The 23724-nt window shown below is 41.8% G+C and overlaps 1 protein-coding gene and 1 pseudogene across 4 annotated transcripts in view; both read right to left on the bottom strand.

The window, feature by feature from the left end:
• Window positions 1-16202, bottom strand: part of SOGA3 (SOGA family member 3) — a 67661-nt gene extending 51459 nt beyond the window's left edge. For 2 of the 4 annotated variants that reach the window (XM_027551042.1, XM_027551039.1), the window contains exons 1-4: window positions 15130-16202; window positions 11991-13633; window positions 11297-11521; window positions 9366-9524 (exon numbers count right to left, since the gene is read on the bottom strand). In XM_027551042.1, the coding sequence (XP_027406843.1) occupies window positions 9366-9524; window positions 11297-11521; window positions 11991-13094 (1488 nt within the window). In that variant the 5' untranslated portion in view covers window positions 13095-13633; window positions 15130-16202. Of the gene's footprint in view, window positions 1-9365; window positions 9525-11296; window positions 11522-11990; window positions 13805-15129 lie in introns of all 4 variants that reach the window. The other 2 variants (XM_027551040.1, XM_027551041.1) reach the window with 2 other exon arrangements.
• A 3540-nt stretch (window positions 16203-19742) lies between these two features.
• LOC113898885 lies at window positions 19743-20728 on the bottom strand (annotated as a pseudogene).
• Between the last annotated feature and the right edge of the window lie 2996 nt (window positions 20729-23724).

Raw genomic sequence — 23724 nt, 5'->3', positions numbered from 1 at the left:
CATTTGAGTCAGTTCTGATGAGGTGGATGAACCTAGAACCTATTATACAGAGTGAAGTGCATCAGAGAGAGAGAGATAAATATCATATTCTAATGCACATACTTAGAATCTAGAAAAATGGTACTGAAGAATGTATTTACAGGGCAGCAATGGAGAAAAAGACATAGAGAACAGACTTACAGACATGGGGAGAGAAGGGAGGAGAGGGTGAGATGGAAAGAGTAAAAGGGAAACTTACATTACTATATGTAAAATAGATAGCCAATGGGAATTTGTTATATGGCTTAGGAAACTCAAACAGGGGCCCTGTATCAACATAGAGGGGTGGGATGGGGAGGGAGGGGGAGGGGATGTATATATACATCTATGGCTGATTCATGTTGAGGTTCGACAGAAAACAACAAAATTCTGTAAAGAAATTATCCTTCAATAAAAAAATAAATAGAAGAAAAAAGCATCAGAGAAGTCTCATATTATTTCAATAATAGCATAAAACAAACATTTGGATGTTTAACTAATGACCAGCACTCATTAACTCATGCCACACACTTTAGGGTGAAAACCAATCAGCCTTCCAGGGCAGATTTCATTGCAGAGAATTACAGTCAAAAACTTAGACTGTCTAGATGCTATCATTCCATACTGTGGTTTATTACTAATTGGAAAAGATGGTGAATTCTTTAGTTACCATGGGATTTAGATACCTCCTGAGGCCACTGGTGCACTAAAACTACTGAATACTCTGAGCGGGGCTCAGCAATGAGATCCAACCAGTCCATCCTAAAGGAAATCAACCCTGAATATTCACTGGAAGGACTGATGCTGAAGCTGAAGCTCCGATACTTTGGCCACCTGATGCGGAGGGTCGACTCATTGGAAAAGACCCTGATGCTGGGAAAGACTGAGGGCACCCCTGAGAAGAAAGGGGTGACAGAGGATGAGAAGGTTGGATGGCATCATTGACTCAATGGACATGAGTTTGAGCCAATGCTGGGAGATGGCGAAGGACGGGAAAGCCTGGTGTGCTGCAGTTCATGGGATCACAGAGTCGGACACGATTGAGCGACTGAACAACAACAGATTATTCAGAAAGCTTCACTTGTTCTTACCCCCTCACATAGCGTCTTCAGTTCTGATTTCCACAGTAAACCAGCTCCTTAGATGCTGAATAGTAGCAACAACCAAAGAGAGCATTGCAGGTCTCTGTGGTTAAAACCCTTCAGCAGAGCCCTCAGTGAGTGCACACTCTCAGTTTAATGCAACATTCTGATACCTGCATCTCGGTAGCCTCTGTGGCATCCATAAAGTGTAGTGTGTTAGTCACTCAGTCATGTCCAACTCTTTGCAACCCCATGGACTGTAGCCTGTAGACAGGGGAGCATCTGTCCATAGAGTTCTCCAGGCAAGAATACTGGAGTGGGTTGCCATTTCCTTATCCAGGGGCATCCATATGGCCACATTATGTGCTGTGCTGTGCTTAATTGCTCAATCATCTCTGACTCTTTGTGACCCCATGGACTGTAGCCTGCCAGGCTCCTCTGTTCATGGGGATTCTCCAGGCAAGAATACTGAAGTGGGTTGCCATGCCCTCCTCCAGGGGATCTTCCCAACCCAGGGATTGAACTCAGGGTCACATTATAGCAGGTGTTAAATTACTATTCAGTAAATATTGTTGATTGTATAAATGAAAAAATAATTACAGTAATAAAATAACAGTAGTGAAATGAAATGGCATCCTGACTACAAATAGAATTTTCAGGGAACACAGAGATGGATAACTTTATCAAGGAGAAAATGACACTTTTCTTGAGAGTATTCAGTTTAATTTCTACATTTATGAGTAAAGAAACTAAGGCCTACACCTTTCAAATTATTGTTCAACATTATAGGGAATGAGTTGGAGAAGGAAATGGCAACCCACTCCAGTGTTTTTGCCTGGAGAATCCCAGGGACAGGGGATCCTGGTAGGCTGCTGTCTATGGGGTCACACAGAGTCACACATGACTGAAGAGACTTACCAGCAACATAGGAAATGAGAGATGAGGCAAAGCCAGTTTCTAAACTCCATGACATATGAGGTTTTTTCAAATAAATCACCCTAAAATTCACAGCTAATGACAAAATGTCTTAACTGTATTTTCAGCAAAATTTAAATTCCTAATTTATTGATTGTATAGATGAGAACTGACAATTGTAACAAAGGCTCATCCATCCACTGGCTGCCATCCATCAACATATAAAGTCTGTTTAGAATTGATTTTCTTCATGGTTGCTCTAGGCCTGGGGTTGCCTTTATATCTGATCACAGCTAGGTGAGAATTTCTTCCAATATTTCTCCCTCTGCCTTGATTGCTACTTAACTTAGATTAATAGTGTACATCTACGGATTAAGTTTTCCTTCATGGTCCCAGAATTTTTCTGTGACCAAATTTTAAACTCTTTATTTCAATGAGAAGCCCTGAGCTTTAGCAACAACAGTGTGGCTCAATTGACTGAGAACCATTCAAATCCCTTTTTAAGGTAGGTTAGATACAGAAGTCAGGGAAGCAAGCTACTTTTCACTGACTATGTAGGTCACATGCTTCCATAAATGCATGGAAACACAGGTCAGCTGCTCAGGCCACTCAAAGTTCAGTCTAGAGCCCCAGTGAAAGTCGCTCAGTCGTGTCTGACTTTGCAACCCCATGAACTGTATAGTCCATGGAATTCTCCAGGCCAGAGTATTGGAGCGCATAGCCTTTTCTTTCTCCAGCGGATCTTCCCCACCCAGGAATCGAACCAGGGTCTCCTGCATTGCAGGTGGATTCCTTACCAACAGAGCTATGAGGGAAGCCCCTAGAGCCTCTGTTAAACTGGCAGAGTCCAGAATAGAGACTTAGTTCCCATAGATATGGTTTATCAGCAAACAGAACATACATTTATTGAACATTCCAATAAATGTTTCAACATACATTTATTGAACAATTCCTACAAAGCCTTGGGAACTGCATATGTACTCAAGGGGCAGAGGCTTAGTCCATTATTTTAAGAATTCATCATCTGTTTAGTGCCTTACTGTTTCAAGAATATAAAGTTCGAAATTCCAGCCAAGAAAGGAACTGTAATCTGATCCATTATATAGGGTGTGTACTGCTGACGTGGAGAAAAACATAAATTTGAAACTTATAATAAAAAATCAGTATGTTTCACCAATAGGCATGTTCTGATCTGTGAACCACTTTGCTTTTACTGAGAGCTTGGCATGTGGGTAAAAGAAAAGGGCCATTTACCCAAATGAGCCTTGGGAATCACTTCAAAGTGCATACAACTGCAAATGTGATTTCATTTTTAAAAAATCCAACAAAGCTTACAATTCGTAAATTAATGCATCTTTACAAATCCAACGATTGGTAACCTTGAACACAAGCTTTCCTATGCTTAGGTGCCACATTATGCTTTGCGTTTACTTTAGTTTCTTTTATTCCTGCCTGTGTTACTCAACAAACTAAGGCCTCTGAGAAGATGTGACTACAGTCATAGTATTTAATTGATACATTTCAAAATATTTATGGTAATTTCACCATAAAGATCAATGACTACTATTCCATTTTTCAGACCATAAGTTAACTACCAGGACCAGGGAGAAGTAACTTGGATGCCAAAGAAATTCCCCACTTAAACGTCTTTAGGGCTGTTTCTTTGCCGATTTATCACTCAGAATTTCTTGTTGCACCCTAAACATGCCCAATCAAAATGCAGCATGGTTACCATCAGCTCTTTATCTTACATAAGAAAATAAGCAGGTAACTGTAAAAACGCAGGAAAAGCATTTGTTTATTAAAGTGTTCTGTCTGTACAAAGAGTCTGAATAAACAGCTATAATCTCCATGTACTCTATAAAAATTTTAAAAAGACACTACTGTTGAAATTTATAGTACTAATTATTGTCGTGTTCTAGAGTGAAAGTTCACGGCAATAGATAGGCTATATTAACCAAGTGCACAGAAAATAAAAGTCCCAAGATAGATGGTGCTATTGCAGTAGGCCAGTTAAGAGCTCCCTAGAGCAACAGGCAGAAAAAGTTAAGAAAATTAATTTATTTTAAGATTTTGGGGTTGGGATTGGGGATGAGACAATACAAAGAGTACAGATTCTGAAATTAAAAAGATCTAATAAACATTCTCATCATCATCATCTAATTTACTCTTTTTCTCCTTTTTTTATGTTCAAAGACAAAAGGTCTTTAAAGAACTTCTGTTGGTTCATTCATTTCTCAAATATCTATCACCAATGCTTCTCCAAATGCCAGACTTTAGAGGTGACATGAGAAGACCCCTTCATTCTGAAGAGCACAGGGCTTTCAAAGCTTTGAAAATCAAGGTGGTTTCTACAGAGGTAAGACTTCATGAAGGGCAGTGACCTTCACTTAACTGTAGCAGAGACTCACCCCTCACAGAGCCTTCTCCATACTGTAAATAGCCTCCTCTATATTCTTTTTATTTTTTTTTTTCCTTTCCTGCCACAATGCCTGGCATGTGGAATCTTACTTCCCCAACCAGGGATGGAACCAGCACCCCCTGCATCAGAAACAAGAGTCTCAACCACTGGACCACCAGAGAAGTCCCTGACCCCTCGATATTCTCATGCTAGAGGTGCAGTAACCCAGTTCGGAATTCCAAAGGTTGATTGTTGGTTCCATAAAATAACTTTTAAAAAAACCTCTATCTCACTGATTGTGATGCTGAAAGACAGAAAATCAGTTTTACTAAGTTACATAAAGGTAACGGCATTTTTCTGCTGCAAGAAAGCATATTGCCAGTCTCTATCAATGTTTTATAATTGCGATGAGAATGCAATTAAGATTTCAAGCCAGCATCCTGAGAGGTCCCTCTTGTTTGCAGTTGGCAGAACATCAGCTGTTTCAATACAGGCAATGAGTAGCAGTAGAATCAGCTAATTACATCCATCCTGCCTCTTCTCAACTCTTCTGAACCCCTGGTGCCTACTCTGTGTTCTCAGGGGGAGAAGATAAGCAGATGGATGTGAGCAGGTGCATGGGACCTTGTACAGCCACCAACCCCGAGAGGGATTGGTCAACACCCTCGAAGCCAGTTAAACTCTCAGTAAACGGTTTGCAAACTCTGACAGATGGCGTATTGGTCCCTGCTGTGCTGCTCAACATCTATATGACTCCATACAAGTAACCAAACTCTGTGAGTTGGAAGACTGATTCTCTCTAGTATATTCTGTTTGACATTTTATGGTTTTACTCCATAACTAGTACATTGTTTTCATAATGGAAAGCTTGGCCTGGTTCTATTTACTCCACTGGTAGGACACCACAAAGGGCTAACAATTGTGTGATTAACACTCACCAAAGACTTAAAAACTGTTTCTGTTTTACACCCATAAAAGCAGATAATTAACTGAAGTTGTTGCAATCAGATGGGGGACAAGTCAGCTCCAAACCCATGACCTCTACTGCACAAAGTAAGCCAGTTACGATTGCACCTCAGTTTTTATATTTATCTTTTTAGAAGCTAACAAAATCAGCATTACAAAAATCTTATTTTTTGTAAGTGAAACATTTCTGATTTTTAAACATATTTTAAAACTACTTTTTCTATCTTTGATACTTTAGAACATTATGAAGGTCAACCTCAACTGACCTTCATATGACTACAAAACTTTCTTGCCAGAATATTTTTCATTTTCTCTTTAGAACAACATTTAAAATCCTTCAGATATTTTTCTGCTTTCTCTCCCTTCCTCTTTATTTCCATTTATTTTCCCTACCACCACTCAAATTCCCAAACTGAATGCTATTTTAGAGCCCATTTTAAAAATAAAAGGTTACTTTAAAAGCTGATGTCCTGATGAAAGTGAAAGTGTTACTTGCTTGGTTGTGCCCAACTTTTTGCGACCTCATGGACTGTAGCCCGCCAGGCTCCTCTGTCCATGGGATTCTCCAGGCAAGAACACTGATGTGGCTTGCCATTCTCTTCTCCAGGGGGTCTTCCCAACCCAGGGATCGAACCCAGGCTGGGTTTGGCTTTTATTCTTCCCAGGTGCATGAGAATTTCCTTTCTGGCATGAACATACACTCACACTGCCTAATGCAGCAAGAGTATTTTCCCAACTCAGAGTTAGAACCCCGAAGGAGGAAATGGTTATAAGAAAAAAGTATGGGAGACAGAATCAATGAAACGTATTTTTACAATGAGGATATCCCCAGGTTTCTTTTTTGTTGTTGTTGCTGGCAGTAAGATTATTTTGACTTTAAAGACAGAAGAGGTCCCATCTCTCTGGCTAATGGCCAGGCAGTTTACAGGAATCTTCCCCTTTCCCAGACACAGGATGAAAATCAGAAAGCTCTTATGCCATTCTTAAACCCAACTTTTCAGATAGTCACTTGAAAAACATTCATATAATACCAAATCACAAGGCATTTCTTTTTCATCCCTTGTAATTAGTGAAGTTTGTTTCGACTTGAAAATTTTTAATTGCCTAGACAAAGAATACGGAAGAATGCAAGTAAGGTCTGAATAAGGAATGAAGCCTTATTTATGTATGTGACAATGAGCTTTCTTTTTGCTTGTTACTAAGAAGGTATTTAACAGCTACTCTTATGGGCTGGATTATACCCCTTGCCCCAATTTACATGTTGAAATCGTACCCCAAGCAAATATCTCAGAACACAACCTTATTTGGAGAGGGTCTTTACTGAGACAATCAAGCCTTAAAAAAGTCATTGCAGTAGGTCCTAATCTATTTTGACTGGTGTCTTATAAGAAGGGGAAATTTGATCACAGACAAAGTGAATGCCATGTCTACGTGAAGATCCAATTTATGAGCCAAGGAGAGAGGCCTGGAATAGATCCTTCCTTCACAGCCCTCAGAAGAAACCAGCCCTGCTAACATCTTGATTTTTGGACCTATTTATTTAGAAAATAAATGTCTATATTTAAGCCACTCTGTAGTATTCTGTTATGACAGCCCCAGCTACTTCCTTAATTTAAAAAGTAAGGAAATCAAACTTTCCATTTTCCTGGCAATCAAACTTTCCATTTTTCACAAACTTCAACTGTATATTATTATCGAAGAAACATCTTTATACCTATGTTAATATTTGATTTCTCAAATTTAGGGAAAAAAATCTTAAATGGCAATGTCCCAGATTTCACAATAAAAAGCATGATCGTTGCAGAAGGTGCTGAGACTCACTGAAATCATTGAAAGTAACATTTTACAACTGAATACACTGAGGCAAATAGAAGTTGGAGAACTTTTAAGTCACCCAATTAGTTATTGGTGAAGACAGCCCTGTGGCTCCCAGTTTCTCTACTGTAGCACACAGCCACCCTCAGGTACTAGCTAAAAATCACGTATCAGTACAATGATGTTGCTCTGATTTGTCATGTTAAAAGTGTTTACATGATAATGTAAAATAAGTAGAAACTTTGACCGTAAAATAGTTTATCCCACTGAAACAGCTTTCTACAAATTCCTGCCACATGTTCTTGACTACTGATGTTTTCATTGTTACGTTGTAGTTGCATTTATTTCCCCCAGGGAACAATAGCTTTATTAATATACTAATCACCATCATCATGAACCAATTACAGTACACACATTGCTTTAGAAAGCAAAATAAGGACAACCTGGGTTTTGCTGGAGAAGCTGCCCTTGAGGTTAGACATGTACAGTTAAATTTGGAGTCAAGTTGAGGTCACTGCTAATGAAATAGAGAGTTGGTGATCTGTGTGGAAAATGGTTGCCTCATGGAAGCTATTCACTCACCAATAAAACTCACTTAGAGCAGGAAAAATTTAAGGGTTTTAACCCCGAAACAAACTTGAGCTTTTCTTAAAGTCTTGGTTTTACTTGAAAAGGAGATTCTATGTTATTTAATCTTTGCCATCCATCCTCTGTTTCTAAAAGAAATCCTAGTAAAAGCTGAATGAGAAGTTTTATTGGGAAGATACTACACACCATGTACATTCCAAAGGAATTTCACTGTAAACATCTAGGGAATAAGCTTTGTTAAAAGAAATGTTAAAAGAATTCATTGTTAAAAGAATGTCAGTTTTTCCTTCACTCTGGGTCCCTCAGGGATTCCCTGGTGGCTCAGATGGTAAAGACTCTGCCTGCAATGAGGAAGACCCAGGTTCGATCCCTGGGTCAGGAAGATCGCCTGGAGAAGGGAATGACCACCCACTTCAGCATTTCCACCCGGAGAATTCCACAGACAGGAGCCCGACGGGCCATAGTCCACGGGGTCACAAAGAGCCAGACTCAACCGAGCGAATAACACTTACCTGGGTGTAGTTACATGTTTATACCACTTTGAGATAAGCACAGCAATGGAAAGTGCAATATCTCAATTAGTGTATGGAAAGATCAGGATTTTCATTTACATGTTCAGAGAACCACATGTGTATTTGCTAATTTTCAATAATGCTTTTCACAAGTTGCACCATACGTTTTCAGGCAGTTTTCAAGGAAGAATACTATTTTATTTCCAATTGTTACTTACCACAAAGCGAATTATTTCTTGATATATCTTTTCTGTTTCTTTTACTCTCTAGTTATTTTCTTATTACTGATTTTGTTCTTTGAGAAGATTCAGGGAAACTTGCTAAGAATCATCTAGTAGCTAAAGTGGAAGAGAACTCTGATTCTTCTACTTGAACGAGTAGGACTAAGATGAATGTATTAAACTTACTAGTAAATAAATTTCAACTCGAAAGAAAATCTTAAACAGAGTTATGCTGTGATAAAATTAAGAAATGGAAACCCACTCCAGTATTCCTGCCTGGAGAATCCCTTGGACAGAGTTGCTTAGCAGGCTACAGTCATGGGGTTGCAAGAGAAGATCTTAAGGGCTGGGTGCTGGTGATCCTCTAAGCATTAGACCATTTGGGGGTTGTGTTATAAGGAGGAGTCAAGCAACAGTTAGATCAGATTGAATTGCCTTGATGGTCTTTTTCATCCTAAAAGTCTGTGGTTCTATGAACTCTGGAGAAATCTCACAGGATTAGCACTTCCCCCTCAACTAACTGAAGGCTCAGTCCTTCATACTTGTGATACCCTTTGGGTTTGGCATAGCTGTGTAATTTATTTCACTAACATCCATTTAGAGGACACACACAAAGCATCAGTCACAGTTCATATATGTCAAGTCAGAAGCAGGGCAGAGGTCAGAATTATTTCTTTGCTACTTATTTATTGGTATGAAAGCTTGTATCTGTAACTATATTGGGTGAGAACAACAAACTGTCCTACAATCATAAAAATGGAATTACTTTAACAGTCATATTAGTCTTTGGCACTCTCTATGAAGAGCTAAATATACACAACATGCCATGAGATAACCAATTACTAACCTCCTTCATTTTTTCCAGTTCGTTCTGTAATGCTTGCTTTGCTATCTCAACTTCTATAAGCTGTTGCCTCAGTTTCTCATTTTCATCCTCTGTTGTTGTTCGCTTTTCTTCCACATTTTCCAACTCATGGTGAAGTCTCACAGATACATCCTTTGCAACCTAAATTAAAGTGTTTTTTACCAGTAAAATATAATTAAAGACAATACAATAAATGGACTAGTTACATTAAAAGTATTAGAGCCAATACGTATATAGTATCTACCATATGCCAGGCATCCTTCCAGATGCTTTACATATAAACCATTCACACATATAAACCATTTAACCACCACAACAATCCCACAAGATAGGTTTGAGTATTATTCCTATTTTATAGATGAGGAAAACTGAGGCTCATCACGGTAAAGTAATATGCTCAAGGTAACAGAGCTAACAAGCAGCCAGGTAGTCTGGTTCTACACTCTGTTCCCTTAATGTCTACATGATATCATGGTTATAAATGTTCAATCGTGTTTTACTATGCATAGAGAAATTTCACAAATCTCCTCTCATTCCGGGTACCCCCGTTATCACTTATTTTAAAACACTTGAAAATAAAATTTTTCCAGGTAGAGTCTGGGGCTTGAATTTTGATCCTATCATTCTAGGTGCTTAGTTTTATGAAACATTTTAATCTTTAAGATTAAGTTAAAAAAATTAGTGTGTGCATTTTTGCCTCCTGTTTTAAGGTTACCTCAGAAATTTTAGAGTTTGGAACAAAAGTGAAGTAGTTTGGTTCAGTGACTTAGGACACAGACAGTGAATCTAGACTAGGTAGGGAGCCAGGCTGACCACTTACTAGCCAAGTTCCAGGGTTAGGGGCTGGGCGCTTAACTTCTGTAAAGGGGTCATCTTGTCACCTGGGAAATTATGTTATTAATAATCTCTACCTTATAGTTTTTTTTTTCCCCCCTTGAGAACTAAGTGAAATAATAATGTACGGAACAAGGCTTGCCAAAGTGCCTGGTGCACGACCGACATTCCACAAATGTCAGAAAAAGGAAAAAGAAATAATACAACTTGCATAAAATGTTTTCCCATAGCTTAAAAAAAAAAGATAATTACACTCAGTTTTGATATCTTGATGAAATTAATACAACTGAAATCGCATTTCATTTGTTGTCCAAGACAGTCAAGATAACATCTGATTTGCATTGTCCATGAATCTGCCTACAGTCAAACCCAATGAACAGACCGCACCTGCCCCAAACTCGCGTTTCCAAGCTGAAATTTCTCCACTGGCAGAGATTCTGAAGGAGCTACTTCACTAAGAACAAGGTTCTTTCATTTAGCTCACTCTCCCATTACTTTTCCTAAAGGAACCACACGAGACAGTGTTCCTTTCTGGGAGTGGTTGAAATGGTTAAGTACAGAAAGGAAGGACTTCTGGAAGAAGGCGGGGATGGGGGGGGGCGGCTTTCAGAGAGAAATCTCAATTCTAGTATCTTCCCCGGAGCTGTCCCTATTCTGGGCTTCAACTCCCCCGAGGAGTCTTCACCGCGCTGCTCCTGAGTGCCTGAATCCATCCACTCGGCCTGCATTTGGAGGAGGCTCTCTGGAAGCCAGATCCAGGCCGGAGCCGGCGCTCTGCCACACCCATGTTCCGCTGGGGAGGGAGGCGCCCTCCTCCCACCTCGGTAAGAGTCACGGTTCCTTCCCAGGAGAGTACCCCGAGCTCGCCCTCCGAAAGACCTTCCGTACACACAGGACTCTCACATCCACCTGTCTGTTCCTCCTCCTCCCCTTCCCGGACCTTGAATTGCTGTCATAGGCGCTGCGAAAACTCCCGCGTCCCTAAAGCTCTTGGCCTCTCCCCACTGAAGGCCCTTCGACGCAAAGAGCCCTGGATCCGCGTCCCCACCCCCGTCCCGTCCCCCGCGCCCGCCGCAGACCTTGAGGTCTTGCTCCAGGCTGCGCAGCAGCTCCCCGTCGATCTCGCCGGTCTGCGCGTAGCGGAGCCGCTTGCGCTCGGCTTTGCGGAGGCGGTACTGCAGGATCCGGCAGTTTTTGTTGGCTCTCTCCAACTCGTGGCGCATTTCCTGCAGTTGACAGGCGTCCTCCTCGAAGAAAGTGTCCCTCATTTCGTCCATCTCGGTCCTCAGCTCATCGATCTCGTTCTGAGGCGGGGACAGGCCGCGGATCAAAACTGGCCTCGCCCCCCCACCCCACCACACCCCTCGGACACATAACACGTATACCCCATTCCAACTCCAAATCCTCAGCTTTAGCGGCCCCTTTCCATGGGACAGGGATGACACGGAGCTGAACGAACAAGAAACTAAGGAAACGGGCCCTTGGCCTTCCCTCGCTCTCCTAACTCGAGTGCTCTCCATGAAAAAGTGAGACAAACCATAATAACCAGAGAAACGAAGGCCCGGATTTGGAGCCAAATAAAAACCTAACGCTACTGATCTCGAGCCCTCTGAGATCCGGAAGGGGCCTAGGAACCCCCTCTTCTCATTTCCTGTCCCCCTTCCCTTCTTCTTTAAGTGAGAGAGGGTTAGCCGCCTCTCACTTTGCCAGGACACGCCCTAATCCTCCGAGGCCCACTCCTCCCCTCCCCCAACCGCCCCCCCCGCCACTCACCTTGAGAGTCTCGTTCTCCTCCCTCAGCTTCTCCATCTCCTCCTGCATTTCTTCCTGCTCCTGGAGCTGCTGCGGGTGCGGCTGCGACGAAGGGGGCGCAGCCGCCTGCATGCCCCCGCCGCTCGCGCTGCCCTCTGCGCTCTGTTGGGGGCCCTCTGCCGCCGCCGCCATTGGGGAAGCGGGAGGGACAGCCAGGGGCTCACAAACGGCAGGGGCGCCGGCGACCGGAGAGCTGCGGTGGCTGCTGCTGCTGCCGCCGCCGTTCTTAGCGTGCATCTGAGCCGCGGCCGCCGCCGCTGCCCGCTCTTTCTTCAGATGGAATTGGATGAGCTCAGACTGCAGACATCCTTCCTTCCAGTAGCTCCCTCCAGCACCGCCGCCACCCGCCACCACGCCAAGACCGGAATTTCTGCTGCCGGGGCCTGGGGTTTTGCCCGCAGAGGAGGAGGAGGATAGTGAAGGGGAGGCCCCCTCCCCGCCGCTGCCGCCCCTCTGCTGAGCGCGGACGCTTTTCCCTCGCCAGCCCCTGGGCGGCGGCGGTGGCAGCGGAGCGCCCCCCTCCCTTTCCCCGGAGCCACTGACGGCTCCTCCTCCTTCCCCACCCCCTCCTCCTCCTTCTCCTAGCGGAGGGGGTTCCCCGAGTTTAGAGGACGCGAGCTCTAGCTCCCGGAGCGGCTCCTCCGACAGACCAGGCCTCCTGACACCCACCGGGGCCACGGTCGCCACTAGGGCTGCTTCAGCACCAGCTACAGGCTGGACAGCTCCCGAGGCCGCCCCCTTGGGCGCCGGGGGCGCGGCCTTCTCCGCTCCGCCTCCGCTTCCCCGGGCGCTGGCCGGAGGCGCTGAGCGGCTCCCGGTCTTGTTGCCCTGCTGCTGCTGCAGCTGCTGCTGTCGACTAGAATTGAGTTTAGTGCCAGCCCCTACTGGGGCCCGGGTGGTCGCGGTTGCCTGTCGGACAGAATTGTCCCTCAGTCTAGCGGGTGACTGAGCACGCTGCTGCTTTCTGCTGCTGCCCTCCGGGTGCAAGCGAGCCTCAGTGGCACCGGTGGCGGCAGGAGCCGCGGCTGTGAGAGGGGCAGCGCCCCCCGTCGGTGGCTGACTCATGGCGGTCTAGGAAGAATCTAAGGGACGTGATTTACAATAGTCCATCACCAGATCATTCGCTTCCCTCTTCACTGCCACCAACCTTCCTTTCTAATCTGAGACGGAAACAAAAGAAGGAAAGCACACAGCATGTCTGCGTTGTTACAGAGCAAAGGCTGATTCCCCCAACAGGAGAAGCCCTAGAAAATGAGATTTGAAAGGCGCTTTATAGAAGCCTTGACTTTACAAATAGGATGCAGAATTGTCAATTCTCATTTCGCCCGGGGAGGCGCTATCACCACCCCACTCTACCGCTGTAAAACGAAGATCTGAAAGCTGCTGAACCTAACATTCTCACGGTAGCAGGTTATGGCAAGCATGGAGTCAAAAGGAATTGATGGGAGGAAGGAAGTTTTTTGTTTCTTCTTCTTCTTTTTTTTTTTTAAAGAAGATAAGGTCAAGAAGAAGCTTCAGAAGGAAAAGATGTCCATATGCTAGAATTGTCAATACCTTGATATTTCAACTTCGGTTTCTTCACTATCATATCTGCATTTCAAATCCTAGTTTTGCGGAGAGAGTTTTAATTAATATTCTCAAATGTCAATTAGATGAAAAGGGTTTTCCCAGAGAAAATTTGTTATGGATAAATGATACTCTTCTCAAACCGATCTAACCCTTATTGTTGCTTTTAATTAGAGAAATGCACCCATTTTCCTTCCTTTAGACTAGAACTGAAAGAAAATAGAAATGATGAATGGCTTCAAATCAAATTCAGTTTCAAGAAAATATGGCATTAAAATCTTCTATATGCTTTCATCATTAGCAACCCTAAAGGTATTTTTTCTTTTAATTAATTTTTTAGCTTTGAGAAATAAATTAAAAATACTTTTTGAATAATTTATCGTGAATGTGCAAAATCTTTTAAATTAGAAGTGGTAACTTTTCTACACCTATCCAAATTTCATTGTTTTTGTGAATCGTTTTAGTTTTAAGGGTAATTGCTAGATAGAAAGCATTTTCATTATTAAGCATCTCCTCAGATGGCACCTAACAGGCAAAGTTATACTTTTAAAGTGCCCAGTCCTTTCCATGAAGTCAAATTAAGACAGAATGACCCTACACCCAAGAAGCCTGGTGCATCCTCACTGTGGTACAATTAACTCCTACTGTGTATTTTTTTTTTTTTTCTTCAAGATAAATCCATAAAATCTGGAAAACAACTCAAAACCCATTGCCTCCTGGGTTCTTCTCCCTACTGATTCAGCTTACTCAGCTATTCAATTAGGTGCCTTTTCCTTAGAAATATAATTTCTCTCTAAAGCACTGAAAAGGGCATGACTAGGCAGAAAGTTCTGTTTAAAAAAAAAAAAAGCTCCTATTATTAGAGAAGATATTTGCTAATTACTGTACTAGCATTATTCCTGATATTGTCTAAGTACCATAACTTAGTCAATGTGTAGTAATACCTCAATTTATAAAGAAATATTACTGGGAAGGCTCCTCCATCTGCCATTCTCTTTCAGGAATCTCCTTCCAACTCGGTTTGGAAAATAATACTGAACAAAGAAGAGATGGTGGGAGGGTGAAGGAACAGTCGTCCATCAACTTATTTTCTATATGTTCTCCCAGAGCAACGTGCTCCGAAAATATCTGAATACCTGGCCTAGCTATTTGGCAGGTCACACTAAGGTGGATCACCCAGATAAGTTATACTGCCAACGCAACCTTATTTTTATTTTGAATTAGGCATAACCACTCTGAAGCTGAAAGCCACCAGAGAACGCTTAATTCACCCCCATATAGTTCTAATACAGGTGAGGAAGCTCGAGTTCCAGGAACTCGACTCCCACAATCAAAGGTACCTGGCTGCTGTCACGTGGTTCTCACAAAGTGACAAGATGCTGTCTCTCTTGGAGGCTTCCCTTACGAAAATCGCCAAGCAAGCACCCCAGCAACGGCCTAGACCAACACTTTTACTCTCAAGCTTTATCTGCCCACTGACCCACCCAACCCTATATCTCATCCCCATCCCTTTAGAAAATGCAGAACTGCTCACTTTTTAGCAGAGGCGATGCTTTTTGAAGTCAATCGACAGCTCTTTCCTTCTGATCTTCCGGGGACTTCAGGATTTATTGTGTCTTCAGGAGACGAGGAAAGTTTCACTTCGCACTATTGTATATGCGACCGTCTGGCTGAGCACTTTGACTCTGGGCCGGTTCGCACCAGTTCCACACCCACTCGCTTTCTCCAAACAATGGTGTGAACGCGGAGACTCAGCGGCCGGGAGAGCGAATGACTCCTTCGGCGTCCGCGGCCGGGCTGGAGCTGCGGCTCGGAGCCGGCAAACCCGCGAGGTACCACGCCGTGCCAGACGCTCCCCGGGAAGTGCACTGATATTCATGAGCTGACCTCACAGGCCTGGGCAGGGGAGGGGGCGGGATTGCAAGGGAGGACAGGGCAGAAGTAACCAAAGAGAGGCTATTTTCAAAAGGGAAGAGAAGGCGGGGGCGGACGCGGAGGGGAGGGTGGCAGGCAGACAAAAAAGGGCCGGAGCCACGCCCGAGATGGAAGACCCCGAGCGGCGCTCATAGGTTCCGCTGCACTCGCATATCCCTTGGCAGAAGCTTCCAAAGCCGTTCGGAATCGGATGCGCTGGTTTTCCGCAGAGCTTTGTTCTGGGCCGGATCAATCTCCATCAATTATTTACTTGAGCTCTGGTCTCGGGGAGGCGGATTCCAAGAGCCTTCCGGGTGTGATCGGCGTCTCTCGATGCAGCTGCGCGGCGCTGGCGGGCGGCAGCTGGGAGGTCTCTTTGTTCCCTCACTTTAATTCTCGGTTGAGCTCTCCACGCGGTGCACCCTCCCCACCCCCAGCCCGGGCGGAGTCTTCAGACGTCGTCTCCACGGGGAGATAGATAATGGTCGCCAGATACGTCGTCCCGCAGACAAAGGGTTCTTGTCACGCCTCGACTCATTTAGTACAAACCGAATAAAAACCGGTTTGCAGCGATCCCTTACAGACGGGTTTGCCTTCGCTCCATTTTCTTCTCTCCACTGTGAACACAAGGAGCAATTACCGTGGTCCACTTCATAGTAGTGCATGTGGGTAACAAGAATCATCAAGAATGTTATTTACTGTAAGATACGAGTTTAAAGCGGGGGGGGGGGGGGGCTGGCGGTGAGGGACTTCTGAATATATGTCTTGACGATGCACAATAATCCATACTGCTCCACAGTAAGAGTATTTAAAAATAAGACTGGAAATTCTCTTTTTCCTTCCTTTTTTTTGTTTGTTTTGGTGGGGTGAAGTGGGTGGAGGGAAGTAGGAAGTTCTCTTTCTTACCTTTAAGAATTCCTTGGTGAACTTGAAGATGAGAAAGAAAATAAGCGCTGCTTTACAAAGAGTATTTTTATTTTAAATTTCTCTAACAATATTCTGGTTTTGCATGTGAAAGAGGATCGATATCTGGAAATAGTAATTTTTATATTGACATGAATTTTAGTGTAATATTTTATTTTCCAAGCGTAACACCTTGCATTAAAAATGAAATAACACATTTTAGGAGTGGTTTGCATACAAGCACTATCATTACAGTGAAACATAAAGATGCTCAAGCCCTGGTGATTAGTATCTCCAGCAATATATAAGACAAATATAGCATCAGGACAAAATTATTCATATGTTCATCTGCTCCAAAATAGATCAATGCCTGTTTTATGCTCGGCACTGTCCAAGGTGCTGGGTATGCAAAGAAAAATCAAGAAATAGTTACTGTTTGGGTAGGCTCAAGCATGTTGATGAGAAATGGGATGATTTCCATATAATCCTTTAAATACCTTTGGAAGGTGGAAATGGGATGTCTATGACATCTGCCATGAATAGTTCAGACTTTGACTAACATACCAAAAATAAAGGGAAAACAGCAAGGTAAGATGTAATCACAATTTACTTGGAATCTGCTTTATTTTCTTAAGAAATACTAAGATTGATTTAAAATGGATAAAAACATTTTTCAGATTAATCTTTACAAATCAATTAATGATATTATAAACATAGTCTGTGGACACAAAATCTACCTCATGCTGCTTCTTTAAGAATTTGTACTCTGTTTAGGTATCAGTTTTTCCTTAGTCGATATTGCTTATTTCAATGCAATTAGTAACTTTAAAAACATCTAATAAAAATCAAGAATTGATTATCATACATCTTAAATCAAACAGCCAATGTACTTAAACATGTCATTTTATAATATAGTATTATGCAATTCAGGGTTTAAAGCTAATAATAAAGATTAAGTGCAAGCAGTGTTTAAGATGCTTCTTTACTCATGTAAATGTGCCATAAAAAGAACTTTTGAATTGGAAATTTATCTGGCTTGCTATTTTATTTGCTAGTGACAGAGAAAAGCTGATGTTTTCAGATCCATCCTCTGTTTTCAGAGAATAATTTAGCTTGGATATGTGCCATTGTCTTGACCACTACTGACATATGTATGCTGTAAAAAAACATGTTATGTGAATTACATTTTAGATAATAGTTTATGAATCATAGACTCTTCAGGTTGTAAACATCATGATTTATCTTTTTAATCTCTAAGCAGGTTACAAACCACATTATACTTTAGTTTAGCCTAATTTCAGCCATCTCAATAAGGTCTGTTCTACAATCTCCTGGATCAAGTGAACACATGTTATAACTAAACATTAGGACCAAAAACTGAGGGTTAATTCATATACTGGATAAGGCTGCTACTTGTGAATGGCAGAAATTGCTACTCTACCACAGGTATTTTATTTACTCTTGTTTTTTGCTGTTGTGTAAGTTTGCAATTGCATATTGCATACCAAACTTCTGTCGTACTACTTCTATAAATGTTCATGAATATCAACTCTTGATAATTCAATGTCTAGCCACTCATTATAGCAAAAATATTATCAAGCATCTGATTTTAATACCATTTCATTTTCAATCATAATCTTAGTGAAGATTTTTAACAAGTCTAGTAGTTATTATATAAATTCTATATACATTTAAGATTCTATACACATTTAAATTCTATATACATTCCATACACATAAATTTAATTAAGTTATTAAATTTTCCCTAATCTTACGAGTTTAACAGCTCAGAATTGTCAATTTTTACATATCAGTGCTTTAAGAATTTTTTGTCTTCCTACCCTAAATCCTCCTTCATCCCTGGTGGCTCAGATGGTAAAGCATCTGGCTGCAATGTGGGAGACCCAGGTTCGATCCCTGGACTGGGAAGATCCCCTGGAGAAGGAAATGGCAACCCTCTCCAGTACTCTTGCCTGGAAAATTCCATGGACAGAGGAGCCTTGTAGGCTACAGTCCATGGGGTCGCAAAGAGTTGTACACAACTGAGCGACTTCACTTCACTTCACTTCAATGTGAGTATAGTAGACATCCTAAAGTAATTTAGGATAGAGTAACCCATACTTGGGAGAAGGCAATGGCACCCCACTCCAGTACTCTTGACTGGAAAATCCCATGGGCGGAGGAGCCTGGTATAGGCTGCAGTCCATGGGCCGCTAAGGGTCGGATGTGACTGAGCGACTTCACTTTCACTTTTCACTTTTCACTTTCATGCATTGGAGAAGGAAATGGCAACCCGATCCAGTGTTCTTGCCTGGAGAATCCCAGGGACAGGGGAGCCTGGTGGCCTGCCATCTATGCGGTCGCACAGAGTCGGACACGACTGAAGTGACTTAGCAGCAGCTTAGCAGCAACCCATACTTAAAGCTCAACATTCAGAAAACTAAGATTATGGCATCTGGTCCCATCACTTCATGGGAAATAGATGGGGAAACAGTGGAAACAGTGTCAGACTATTTTTTTTGGCTCCAAAATCACTGCAGATGGTGATTGCAGTCATGAAATTAAAAGATGCTTACTCCTTGGAAGGAAAGTTATGACCAACCTAGATAGCATATTAAAAAGCAGAGATATTACTTTGCCAACAAAGGTCTGTCTAGTCAAGGCTATGGTCTTTCCAGTGCTTATGTATGGATGTGAGAGTTGGACTGTGAAGAAAGTTGAGTGCCAAAGAATTGATGCTTTTGAACTGTGGTGTTGGAGAAAACTTGAGAGTCCCTTGGACTACAAGGAGATCCAACCATTCCATTCTAAAGGAGATCAGTCCTGGGTGTTCATTGGAAGGACTGATGCTGAGGCTGAAACTCCAATACTTTGGCCACCTCATGTGAAGAGTTGACTCATTGGAAAAGACCCTGATGCTGGGAGGAATTGGGGGCAGGAGGAGAAGGGGACGACAGAGGATGAGATGGCTGGATGGCATCACCAACTCGATGCACATGAGTTTGGGTGAACTCCGGGAGTTGGTGATGGACAGGGAGGCCTGGCGTGCTGTGATTCATGGGGTCGCAAAGAGTCGGACACAACTGAGTGACTGAACTGAACTGAACTGAACCCATGCTTCACTGTGAAACCTTAGAACAGCCTTTTCTATATTCTATTTGTAAATATTTTCTCCAGACTGTCTTTTGCCCTCTGATTTTGTGGTGTTTTGCACAAAATTCTTAATTAATATGTGGATATATTTTTCTTATTCATTCTTTCTTTTTTTAAAAGAAACTTTATTTTCTGTCAACCTATTTCCATTTTGAGTTTGTTGAAGAACAACTTAAGACTACTCCGGGGTTGTTCCTACCTATTCAGTGGTCTGAGCAGTGGGAGCTGCAGACCAGTCTTCATTGACAGGCTTGAGTGGGGAACAGCTGAATAGACACAGAAAGCACCTACACACCTTCAGGCCAGTCCATCACCTTAGCTTAGGAAGCAGCGAACTTTGGAGTTAGAGTGGTCCAGTCACCTGGAAATTCCTCCCTGGTCACAGCCTTCTCAGCTGCCTCCTGCTTTTCTTTGTCAGTCTCTTCAGGATTTTTGGAGACGCAGAGATCAGATGTGACCTTCAGTGGGTGTTCACAGGAGATGGTGCCACGCAGGTGCAGAACTTCCACTACATCAGACCCACTGAGTGAGCTCCCTTGTTGCACAGAATGGTGATGTCCACACAGCACAGGGGAGAGTCTGTGTTACATAGAGCAATGCTAAATGAGTTAATATATGAGGCTTCTGTAAGAGGCCAGTGGTCAGCCCTGGGATCAGTAACCACCAGAAGTCTTGGCCCCCAGAAGGCTGCCTGGATCTGGTTAGTGAAGTTTCCAGAAGAAAAGTGGCCAGCAATAGGAGTGCCTCCAGTGGCAGCCCCGGACTCCAGCACAACTGAATGGCCGGTATTCCTGGAGAATGTGAAACTGACATCAGTTGGGTTTTCAATGGCACCTCTGACACGCTGCCAACAGAAGTTTCTCCCAGGTTCTCTTCATACTTATAATGTACATTCCATGAGCTTTCCTTTGGCAGATGTGCCATTCCATCTGGAAGTCAAGGTTGGGGCCACCTAAGTGGGTTCCTGCAGCAAGAAATTTGAGGACATCCTTCTCCTTCATTTGCATCACATCAAGGATTTTGGACATTGTGAAAGTTTCCCTTTAATTTAAAATGGAGATCCAGAACAGTGCTGTATGAGCTCCTGTCTTGGCAGTGCGGAAAGCACATATACATTTTTCAATAATATATTTATAGCTGATGGACTGGCTTCAGAGATGGCAATGGCACCCCACTCCAGTACTCTTGACTGGAAAATCCCATGGACAGAGGAGCCTGGTAGGCTGCAGTCCATGGGTCTCTACGAGTTGGACACGACTGAGCGACTTCACTTTCACTTTTCACTTTCATGCATGGGAGGAGGAAATGGCAACCCACTCCAGTATTCTTGCCTTGAAAATCCCAGGGACAGGGGAGCCTGGTGGGCTGCCGTCTATGGGGTCGCACAGAGTCGGACACGACTGAAGCGACTTAGCAGCGGCAGCAGCAGCAGACTTTGGCTTAGAAAGGTCTTCCCATTACAAAGTTATAATATGTTTTCATGCATAGTTTTAATGCAAATATAATTTTTAGAAATTTAAAAATTAGCTGCTTTGAATAAATCTGGAAATTATTTTTGTGAACGATGTGCTATAGTAATTTAAGTGTGGTTTCAAGAAGTAACCAGTTATCCTTTCTCCACTGGCTTAAAACTAATAGTAGTAGCTGTTCTTTGTCTTACTGAGATGATTATAATTATAAATAATATCTTTTGATTGCTGGTGAGGATGCTTCAGTTGTGTCTGACTCTTTGTGCCCCCATGGACTGTAGCCCGCCAGGCTCCTCTGTCCCTGGGATTCTTCTGGCAAGAATACTAGAGTGAGTTGCCATTCCCTTCTCCAGGGAATCTTCCTGACCTGGGGATCAGACCCTCATCTCTGGTGTCTCCTGAATTGTAGGTGGATTCTTTACCCACTCAGCCACCTGGGAAGCCAGCCCAACTTTTCAAGTATTTATATTATTTAAAAATTTAGTCCTAAAAATAGGTAGGTACTGTTACATTCTCCATTTTATACATTAGGTTATCAAAGTTCAGTGACAGTAAATAATTTTCCCAAAGTGAAAATTTAGTGTCAGACTCAGACTTGAACCAAGCCGTGCTAGCTCCAGAGCGCATGCTCTTAATTATCATACTGGTTTTTCTTTTAAATAGTATTCCATATTCCAATAATAATGGCATCTTTTCTGCATTACCCACTCTTTTCATTGATCTATTCCTATGCTGACATATGCTACTTTAATTATAAAAAATTCATAGACCACATTGACATCTGATAGGGCATGTCCCCTTTTATTCATTTAAATCTTTTCTGTTTCCTTATGTCCATTTTTTCTCTCAGGTGAACTTTAGTTTATCATGCTTTCTGGAAATCCTGCAGTGATTATCTAACTTTATACATCTACTTGGGAAAATTCATATCTTTGTAATATTAGAGTATTTTTGCATGGGAATGTAATCTACCTATTGATTTGAATTATTTTAACTGTTCCTTAACAATGTTTCTTTTGTGTTGTGGTTATAATCTTGCACTTGTGTTTTGGCTTTATTTTTAGGTATTCCAAAATATTTGTTTCAATTGTAAGCAGTATATCTCTCAAGTATATTTTCAATTATTTGTTGCTATGTATGAAAACTATAATTAGTTGATTTTTGTCTCTGCCATGTAGCTGAATGATACTGTAAATATTAATTGTTTTTCATTCACTATGTTTCTTTTTTTATAGAAATGAAGAATATGAAAGCCTTTTGAATTTCTTTTAGAAATGAAGAATATAAAATTGTTACACAAGTGAAAAAACAATCCCTGAAACTATCCATTACAGTCACTACATTTTATGGATTTTGAGCTAGACTATGTGTGTGAATCAAGTTTCTTCACTTGAATGATTTTTCCTTGGCTGTTTGTGGTTTTTTTTTTTTTTTGCTTTTTCTTTTTTTCTTTCACATAAAAAAGTCTAAGAAAAAATGATATGCCTATTTACATTACTATGACAATTTCAAATCTTGCTTAAGCCACTACAGAGTGCCTGACAAAGTGAAAACAGCGTTGTGCAGTGAATTCTTTCACTGTGTTTTATCAACGTCAGCACTTTTAAATGGCAAAAACTTCATACTATGAGTGTCACTGAGGCTCTGAGACCACCTAATGAGTATTTTGTTTAAAGAACACACACACATCACATTAACATATACCTCTGAAATGTGAAAAAAAGGTTAGGGAAACAGCAAACTAGTGTCAGCCATTCTATATGAAAGTCCCCATTTTGGCCAGAATCATCTTGCCAAGAATGGACAGAACTAGCATAAAAGCAGGTTTTAAAAGTTTAAAAAAACAAGCTACCTTTACAGAATGTTTCAAACTTGATAGTGTTTCCGTACATTGTTTCTTTTAATCTTTATCACAAAGTGATAGTGCTTTAAATCAAAATACTAAAAAGGAAATTAAAGTAACGTGCACTGCCTGATAAAAGGAAAATCACACATCATGATTGACAGCAATTGCACAGAATATGTGGAAATAATAGTACAGTTGCCTGATGTAAAGTCTCCGAACTAAAATTAGGGGACAAGCATTTGGCTAATTCTTTCAACATTTAATGTATTCCTATTTGGGATGCAATACACACACACACACACACACACACACACACACACACACACACATATATATATATATATTCAAAAAGGAAGTTTTCTGGACTTTCAGGAAGACTATCCTACCCTTCCACACTCCTCTTCCAAAAGCATTTTACAGTAATATAAGATTTTTTATATTATGAATAATTTGTGTATTTTCTAATTTTTTTAACAATATTTAGTGTTTATAAAGTTTAAAGGAAACTAAATAAGATGAAGTTCTTGCTCTCATGTTTATGTTCCGTAGCACAACTAATGGATACTTTTGAGAAAATATAAACCTAAGCAAAAATTCGAGTGCTGATTTTATGTAGGTGTTAAGGAAACTTACCAGAGGGTAATTTAGTCAGGGAAAATTTCATGGAAGGATAAAATTCAAGCTGGCCTTGAAAAAAATTACAGGTTTGACCCATTTATTGAATCCCCCTGGTTGACGGTGATCTATTTCTGCCTTAATTCTGTGTCATTCTTTCCTTTTTTTTTTTTTTTAATTGGACTTTCATTGAACTTTTAGCATATAAAGAACAGGGGCCATGTCTTGTT

Source organism: Bos indicus x Bos taurus, chromosome 9 (assembly GCF_003369695.1).
Source record: "Bos indicus x Bos taurus breed Angus x Brahman F1 hybrid chromosome 9, Bos_hybrid_MaternalHap_v2.0, whole genome shotgun sequence".
Classification (NCBI taxonomy): domain Eukaryota; kingdom Metazoa; phylum Chordata; class Mammalia; order Artiodactyla; family Bovidae; genus Bos; species Bos indicus x Bos taurus.
The sequence above is the reverse complement of the archived record's forward strand: the minus strand, read 5'-3'. Positions and strand labels throughout refer to the sequence as shown.